Source organism: Otolemur garnettii, unplaced genomic scaffold, assembly GCF_000181295.1.
Source record: "Otolemur garnettii isolate 467f Iridium unplaced genomic scaffold, OtoGar3 scaffold00078, whole genome shotgun sequence".
NCBI classification, from domain to species: domain Eukaryota; kingdom Metazoa; phylum Chordata; class Mammalia; order Primates; family Galagidae; genus Otolemur; species Otolemur garnettii.
Genome location: NW_003852473.1, coordinates 1,669,132 through 1,678,331, shown reverse-complemented (window position 1 = coordinate 1,678,331; position 9,200 = coordinate 1,669,132). Strand labels below are relative to the sequence as shown.

Below are 9,200 nucleotides of genomic sequence, written 5' to 3'. Positions count from 1 at the left end.
AGCTGGGACCACAGGCGCCCGCCACAACGCCCGGCTATTTTTTGGTTGCAACCGTCTTTGTTGTTTGGCGGGCCGGGGCTGGTGGTTTGGTGGCCGGGGCCGCCACCTTGGGTGTACGTGACTGGTGCCTTAGCCACTTGAGCCACAGGCGCCGAGCCCAGAGAGTTTTAAAATTAAAAATAGTGAACAAGGTGAAGGGACATGGAAGGTAGAGTAAAATGTCTAACATATTATCAATCCAGAATTCTGGAAGAGAAGAAACTTAAGTCAGAAACAACATTTTAAAAAGATAATCAAATTCCAGAATTGATGAAAGACCTAGTCCATACATTCTAGACGCCCCATGGGATAAAATAAAAAGAAATCCACACTTAGGCACATCACAGATATATTGCACAGCTACAAAGACTAAAGGAAATCTTAACAACACCCAGAGAAAAAGACACGTGAACTTCAAAGGAATGAAAGTTGGGCTTGCTTCTCTATACCAAAAACAGAAGCCAGAAAACAGGAATATATATTGTCAATACACTCAGTGAAATCCTGTACCTCGCAAAAAACTCTCAAGCTTAAGTGTAAAATAAAGACGTTTCAGACACACACAGAACTGACTTTCTTTCAATAGACGCTGTCTTGTGCTTGCTTCGGCAGCACATATACTAAAATGGGAACGATACAGAGAAGATTAGCATGGCCCCTGCGCAAGGATGACACACAAATTTGTGAAGCGTTCCATATTTTTAGTTATTATCTTCTGGTGAAGATCCTTCCTTTTACCTCTATGAATAAGAAGAGAAGAGATCCACATTGGATTTGGTCATTCCCCTATGATGAAGAATATGGCTAATGCTTCACTGGGTATTGATCTGGGAATAGATATTACTGCACAGATATTACTGCCAGTGAGTCAATGAATGGATCAATAAACAAAAATATAAATGAAGAAAAAGTTTGCTTATCGTGGATCTATGATGAGTACCCTGGGGTGTCTGAATCAAAGATTTTGATTAAACCCTCTAACGCTGAGGTCCACTGCAAAAAGATTCCTGTTCATCATCATCATGAATGGATGCACAATAATCCAATCATTCTCTGGATTCAGTGAGAAATATCTTGGTTATTACCTTTTTGAAAAATATATATAGAAACCTGTAAGTTAAAAAAAAATTTAAAAAAAATAGACACTGTCTTGTGGGATTAAAAGAAAAGATAAATACGCAACACGAGAATATATTTAGAGACGACAGTACTAATGTGTTCTAAATGCCTGGTATTTTTCTATGGGGGGAAATAAAGGCATTAATTTCATTTGAACTTTTGAGTTCAAGTCAATAAGCTAATTTTTTTTTTTTGTAGTTTTTGGCCAGGGCGGGGTTTGAACCCGCCACCTCCAGCATATGGGGCAGGCGCCCTACTCCTTGAGCCACAGGCACCACCCAATAAGCTAAATTTCTAGAATTTTCCCTAAAAGAGAAAATAGGTTGATGTAACTTCCAAACTAGCAAAGGGAGAAAGAATGGAAGGGGGGAAAAAACAATCTAAAAGAAAGCAAGAAAGGAAAAAATTCATGAAAAAGATAGGACAAATAGAAAGCACAAAATAACATGTTAGAATAACGTTATTCTACCAGTAAATCAGTAATTACAATAAATCTAAATGGATTAAATGATCCAGTTAATAGATTAAGATTGTCAGGCTAAAAATAAAGATATATAATTGGTCCCTAACTTACAATTTTTTCAACTTTACAGTGGTGTAGAAGTGATGCACATTCAGTAGAGACAGTAACTGTGAATTGTGATTATTTCCTGGGCTAGCAAAATGCAGTTCCATACTCCTTTGAGATTCTAGGAAAAGGCAGTGAATGAGAGAGCCACAGCCCAGTCAGCCAGGTGATGACAAGGGTGAGCAACCACTGCTTGTAAGTTTACGATGTACAATATTTTCAACTTGAGATAGGTTTATCAGGATATAACTCCATCGTATGCCGGGTGCAGTGGCTTATGCCTGTAATCCTAGCACCCTGGCAGGTCAAAGCAGGTGGATTGCTTGAGCTCAAGAGTTCTAGACTAGCCTGAGCGAGAGTGAGATCCTGTCTCCAAAAAAAGCTGGGAGTTGTGGTGAGTGCCTATAGACCCACCTACTTGAGAAACTGAGCCAAGAGAATCATTTGAGCCTAAGAATTTGAGGTTGCTGTGAGCTGTGATGCCACAGCATTCTATAGAGAGTGACAAAGTGAGACTTTGTCTCAAAAAAAAGAGAGAGAGATAGAGCCCCATCCTAAATTGAGGAACATCTGTATTTATGTTTTTACAAAAGATATATGTAAAATACAATACAGAAAAGTTGAAATTTATAGACAAAATGCAACAAAAAACAAGCTGATATGAATAAGAAACTTTATCAGAAGAAAGTAGTAATACTGATTAAGGTTCAATTATCTGAAAAATATAACAGTGTTCATTTGTTTGTACCAATAGTATTACCACATTGACCAAAAACTGTAAGAAAAAACAGGTAAAATCCACTATCAAATTATGAGATATTTTTATATGCTCTTTTATTATTAGCTCAACTCAGACAAATCAATAAGGTAATATATTTGAGCAGAGCAATTAACAAGTTTAATCTAATGATAAATACAGAACACTGATCTCTACAGAATATATACTTTTTGCAAGCATATATGGAACATTTATGAGACCTAATTGCAAATACAACTTAAAGAATTCTTCAACAAATGTCAAAGGATTCATGAAAGTAATATACTTTTTATATGTTCATTGTATGAAACTTGGAAAATATGAAAGTCTAAGAAAGAGACAAAATGTCACTCACAAATCTAATGCTTAAAAGTAATTACTTTTCACTTCGAGCTTATTCTACTTCTTGATTTTTTTTTTTAATTTTTGGTTTTTTTGCATCAGCCTTGCTCACTCAAACTCCTGGGTTCAAGTGATCCTCCTGCCTCAGCCTCCCTAGTACCTGGGACTACAGGCACCTGTCACAATGCCGGGCTAATTTTTCTATTTTTAGTAGAGATGGGGTCTCTCATTACTCGGGCTGGCTGGTCTTGACTTCCAGAGCTCAAGGAATCCTCCCACCTCAACCTCCCAGAGCACTAGGATTACAGGTGTGAGCCGCCACACCCAGCACCCTTCTTCTTTATGTGTTTTAAATAGAATCAGATTACACCACTAGATACAATTGGGGGGGGGTTATTCTTATCTTTTTTCTTAACATAATAAGCACTTTTCTGTGTCATTAACAGTTCTTTGTAACCCTTCTATTAACTACATAATATTCCATCAATTGGATATGCCATATGTCCTTAGCCATTTCCTTACTGCTGAGTCTTACTGAGTTGTTTCCAATTTTCTCAGACTATAAACAGCCCTGTAATTCACTCTGTGGTGTTTACAAGCACACTTAGACACCAAGGACCTCAAAGCACTAAAGCACCATCTTGTGTGCTGTCTAGTCAGTGACATGGATAACAAAGCATTTTATTCTCTTCATGCCAGTAATACATCCCCACTTCTAACCCATGTATTGCCTCGAGGTGTTTTACTCATAGTCAAGGCAGTATCAAACCCCCTTCTGCTGTCTTCACTGCAGACAGGACTGACTTTCCCAACAGACAGGAGCATATATTGCTACAGGTGCTTTCTGGCTTAGCCAGAGGCAAACTCAGCACAGAGTCTGAACAGTCATCTGGGTGTGATCCCCACAGAAGCCGGCAGCCTCTCCCTTCAACCCCAAAACTTGAACAAGCAGTATTCCTTAGAAAGGCACTGTGGCTCACCAGACCTTTGTAATTCATCTGACACTCAGTCCACACGTGCATGTAACTTCTAAGCACTGGGTTTGTTAAATTAACATTTCCCTGTAATTTTTTTTGGTGCAGAGTAGACTTTGGTAATGATTTTTATCCTTCTATTTTGTAATTACAGAATTATCTAACAACATCTTTGGAAACAGAAAATAAGATTGAGTAAAGTCAACATGGTCCATCAAGTTCGGCAAGAGGAAAGAGCAATAATCCAATTGTGCATTTCAGAAATGAAAACGGGATAGTACATTGTTCTGAGAACGATGCAACCACCTTTATATCCAGTTTATTATTTTATGAACAGGGCTTTAAAACTTGTTTGCGTGCATGTTCGCCATTTGATCTTTTGCCATAAGATGATTCACTTTAAAGGTTCAGAAAAGCATTAGTTCATGCCTAGGAGCGATGAGCCTCTCTCTTTCTGCTGTAGTCTATCTGTTCTTTCCCCTCTAAATCTCCGCACCATCCAAACCCCCGTATCTCTCCCTTCTCCTGCTCGCGCTCTTTCCCTCTCTCTCTCTCTCTCTCTCTCTCTCTCTCTCTTCCAAGAGCACAGATAAATGATAGTGGAAGTAAGTAACTTGAAACCATTACCATCTTTCACGTTCTTCCCATATTCTCATATTCTCAGCTCCCAACTCTACCTGAGCCCCTAACATGCAAGTTCCCGGAGAGTGGTTTGAACTCGGCTGTGAAATGCACCCCTCCCAAGAAGCAGCTGGCAAGCCTTTAATATCTCAAGGCTCAGACACCCTTAGGCGTTGCTCTTCTCCCACTCAGGTGCCCCGCTCCGACTGCCTCTGAGGGCCCCCGCCCCTACCAGGGTGGCAGGAGAGCCTTCACTGAAGACCCTCAGCTCCTCTGCTTTGCATTTCCCTGGGGAGAAAAGCTTTCCGGAAGGTAATCTCACTTCCCCCTTTAAGGAGTGGCAGTGGCTGGGTAATGACCTCAGCTCCGGAGTACACAGACTATCACGGCACAGTTGAGAGATGCACGGAAAGCACAGACTGTGCTGAGGGGCTCTTCGCCCATGTCCACCTCTCAGATATGCGAGCAGGACACAGGAGGTCAAGTGACTCGCCCTCAGCCATCCAGCTAGGAGTGGTGGGGCTGGGGTTTGAACCTAGGGATGCCGCTCCAAGGCTTCACTAATAGGATCAAACACAGGTTCAGTTTCCTCTTTCCTTCATTTAACCAAGAGATGCATTGGGCACCAACGACGTGCTGAGCCAGAGACGAGGTTAAAAAGTCCCTGTTGTCCAGATCTTGCAACCAGCAGGAGGGAGCCGCCAGAGCAGGTGCCGCCCGCGACGGCAGCGCGGCTGGGGAAGCTCTCCAGGTATCTGGCAAGTGGGCATCCTTGGCGGACAAAGACCACACTCAACCCTCAAACTCCATATGGGCCCCTTCTTGTAACCACTAGTCCTGGCCTGACAGATGCTGGGGTCACTTACCTCCCCTGGCGCCTCCGGCTGCCCTGGAGCGTAATTTGAACCGGAATGCTAAAGGGCTGCATGAGGCCGGGGGCTGAGCCAAGCGGACCCCTTTCACCCGAGTCGCGCCCTCCGAGGGCGAGCAGGGCAAGGCTGACGCATCCAGGAAGCGAGTCCCACAGGGACCCCGGCCCCGGTGCGCGGCCGCCCGCAGGAGCAGGAGCCTGGAGAAGCGGGGACTCCGGGCAGGCGGCGGGCGAGGCGGGGCAGGCGGCCCGGACACTCAGGAAGGACCCGCGTGGCCTTCTGCAGCCCGGGCTTCTCCCCGGTGGCTGCCAGGTGCCTGCTGCCACCTTGTCGCCGGTGTTTCCGCTTCAGCGGCCCAGAGCATCGCCATAGAGACTGTGGAAAGTTCTGAGACCCAGGGGACCCTCTGTAATTGGTAAGGGACATACTCAGTTCAAGGTTTATAAGAAGAGGAAATGTTTTGCCCTGGCCACATTTCCTTTTCCACAAATTGTCTGTTAGAGTGCAAGCTTAGAGGATGGGTTTTTCTGGTTAATGGCACATTCCAATAAAGAGAATTAGCTTTTATATCATATGTGACTTTCTAATTTTTCAAGACTCAAAGGACCAGAAAATAATTCATCATTAAGACTATCTCTAAAAAAAATTATTTAAAAAAAATGTTATCAAAAATTATTTTATCTTTCTTTGATGACCTAAAAGACATTTGAGGAGCCTCTCTGATACTCCCAAATCATGAACCTCACTTGCCACTATATCGTAATACCACGCATTGCTACAGGCAGCTGTAGCTGTGGGTGACAGGATGCCAGATACACCACTTCTGACGTATGTTTTTAGTCAAGGAAACTTTTTTTTCTTTTTTTTGAGATAGAGTCTCACTTTATTGCCCTCAGTAGAATACTGTGGCGTCCTTGGGCTTGAGCAATCTTCTTGTCTCATTTTTTTCATTTTTACTAGAGATGGGTTCTTATTCCTGCTCCGGCTGGTTTCAAACTCCTCAGCTCAACCAATCCGCGTGCCTCCAGCCTCCCCGAGTGCTCAGATTATAGGCACAAGCCACTGGGCCCCACCTAGTCAAGGAAATATTATCTTAACTTTTTCCAAAATGTTGGTGTGAGGAGGAATTCAAGCATAATTTCTTCCATGTATAAGTAGCCATATAAACCGTTATTTGCAGCCATTTTAATATTGTTATATATATACATATTTATATACTTCTGATTTGTATTCTTCTATTGGCATAAGAACTATGTTTTTTACAAAATATTTGTTTTTAATGAACTGATGCAATTTGGAATAAAAACTGAGAGCAACTAGAATTGTTTCCTTTTGCCTCCTCCTTCCAACTGAGCCGCGTAAACATGTGATCACTTTTCCTTTTCAGATTTACATGTGCTAATAAATTTCCCCTTCAACTTGGCATATCACTCTCTTTGAGGAATGATTTGCTGCTGTTTTATGTCATTAATTCAACCTCAGATATAGAGCAATTTTTGAGCCCATGAGACTCATTCTTGGCACCCAAAACCTGCACCTGCCTTTGCTAGAACTTTCTGGTCATTTCCACTATGATTCTAGTTTCATCCTTCTGAGGCAGGAGGATCTGTTCAAGATAAGCCTGGAGAACATAGTGAGATCTTGTCTTTTCAAAAAACTTTTAAAATAAGCTGAGTGTGGTGGCACCTATTATAGTTCCAGCTACTTGGAAGGCTGAGGCAGGAGGACCACTTAAACCCATGAGTTTGAGGTTGCTGTGAGCTAGGCTGGTGCCATGGCATTCTAGCCTAGGCAACAGAGTAAGGTCCTGTCTCTTAAAAAAAATTAAATAGGGGCGGCGCCTGTGGCTCAAAGGAGTAGGGTGCCGGCCCCATATGCCAGAGGTGGCGGGTTCAAACCCAGCCCCAGCCAAAAAGAGTGAAAAAAAAAAAAAAAAAAGTAAATAATAATAATTTTTAAAAACTTATGTATGATCTTTAAAAGTTCACAATAGAGACAATGGATTATTTCAAGTTATTTTAGTCCTGATTCAAGAGTTATGATAGGACCTGACAGATTTATTTTGGGTCCTGAACCAGTCTGAGCCTGGCTGTATCTTAGGTATAACTGTCACAATTGGCCCTATTAGACTGATCACAGACCTAGCCTGAGCTTTGTTCTTTCTTCCAGTTTGATAAGAATGATAGAACTTTCTGCCCTTTAATTTTTTTTTCCTCATGCCCCTTCACTGGATAACTGACTGGTGTCTCGGTCCAGAAATACCACGCCCACTCCCCTCTTGCCCTGACAGACAAGCCCCATACACATATATATTCCATTCAGGGCTCACAGCCTACCTCTGAGGAAGAATGCAGAGTGGTCATGTGAACTATAATCTTGACGTGTCTGTGAGTGACAGTGCGGGGCTGAGCCAGATGGAGTGTGGTAACCCGTGTTCTACCTGGCGGGGTGCTGTACTGGTACAGCAGGGTCTCTGGCCCCTGGACTCCCCCTGAACTCCTAGATTACTTCTTCCTCCAAGTTGTTGGAGATCACTGCCTGCTCCACAAACATCAACTGTGATCAACTGTCAAGCCCGCATGTGGGCCCCTGCCAATCTGGCCCAAAGGCTTTGGGTACTGGGTTCAAATCTAGTTTTGTAACTTCAAGTAACTTTTAAAAAATTCCCTGTCCTTGTTTTCCTCAATAAAAAAAGGAATGAATAACAACTCAGTGTGAGTGTATAAGCATGATAAAACTTTGTGTCCATAAACCGTTATGAGATATATATATGTGTGTGTGTGTATGTATATATATATATATATGGCTATTATTGCAAAATGTTGGCATGGTTGACTCTTGGTTCCAGAGTCCACGTTATTTATTTTGCATTTAATAGAAGCTTGACTTGAGGGGAAAAAAGAACCCTCTCTCTTCCTCTTTCACCATGCTAGAGAAACTACTTTCTCATTCTTTTTCACATTCTCTCAATTACACATTACCTTAGTTATAAGGTAAGAACAGCTGAGAATGCATTGATAGCTGAAATTCCCCACTTATGAAAACTATATCTGTGTTTTCAAATTTCGAGATGCAGAAATCATTTACAACACATAAAAGTATATGACAGCCTATGTTCTTTGTACAACTGTGTATATTTGTGTGTGGGAGAATAAACAAACCCCTAACTAAACAATCATCTCAATATTTTTTCTGATGTAGCACAGTGGTTACAGCATCAGCCATGTACACTGATGCTGGTGGGTTCGAACTCAGCCCAGACCATCTAAACAACAATGACAACTGCAACAAAAAAATAGCCGGGTGTTGTGGCAAGTGTCTGTAGTCCCTGTTACTTGGGGCAGGAGAATCGCTTACGCCCAAGAGTTTGAGGTTGCTGTGAGCTGTGACACCATGGCACTCTACTGAGGGTGACATAGTGAGACTCCCTCTCAAAAAATAAATAAAATAAAATAATAAAAACTAAAAACATTTTTTTTGCTGATGCAAGCAACAATTTGTACTATCAAAAGTAAAGTCTGACCTTACATTCTCTTTACAGGAAATAGAAAACAGACAAAAAAGTATGACCTGTGCCCCCAGTTCTGGTGCCTTTCCTTTCTCCTAACCATGATCTCCAGCCATCTCTGCTGGGCAAATGGACACCTGACCCCATGACTCTGGGTCACACCAAGGACACCGACATCACTTCTATGCAGATTCTTCTCTGCTCTGAGGAACATCATGCCAGTCATGTCTAATATTACTGAGCATTTAGTATGAGGTGGGCACAGTTCTAAGCAGACTTTTTTTTTTTTTGAGACGGAGCCCCAAGCTATCCCCCTGGGTAGAGTGCCGTGGCTTCACAGCTCAGAGCAACCTCCAACTCCTGGGCTCAAGCGAGACTCCCGCCTCAGCCTCCCAAGTAG

General features: G+C 42.3%; 1 protein-coding gene and 2 non-coding genes across 3 annotated transcripts in view; 2 read left to right on the top strand and 1 right to left on the bottom strand.

Annotated features, from left to right (window-relative positions):
• The window catches only part of KCNMB3 (potassium calcium-activated channel subfamily M regulatory beta subunit 3), a 17,349-nt gene extending 12,001 nt beyond the window's left edge, over positions 1 to 5,348 (bottom strand). The window contains exon 1 of the mRNA XM_023515765.1: positions 5,287 to 5,348. Within this exon, the coding sequence (XP_023371533.1) occupies positions 5,287 to 5,348 (62 nt within the window). The remainder of the gene's footprint in view (positions 1 to 5,286) is intronic.
• Positions 636 to 742, top strand: LOC111726763. Its single transcript, XR_002774464.1, has one exon. It is a non-coding gene; the product is annotated as a U6 spliceosomal RNA (small nuclear RNA).
• LOC111726753 lies at positions 962 to 1,033 on the top strand. Its single transcript, XR_002774455.1, has one exon. It is a non-coding gene; the product is annotated as a small nucleolar RNA SNORD113/SNORD114 family (small nucleolar RNA).
• Positions 5,349 to 9,200: the final 3,852 nt, after the last annotated feature.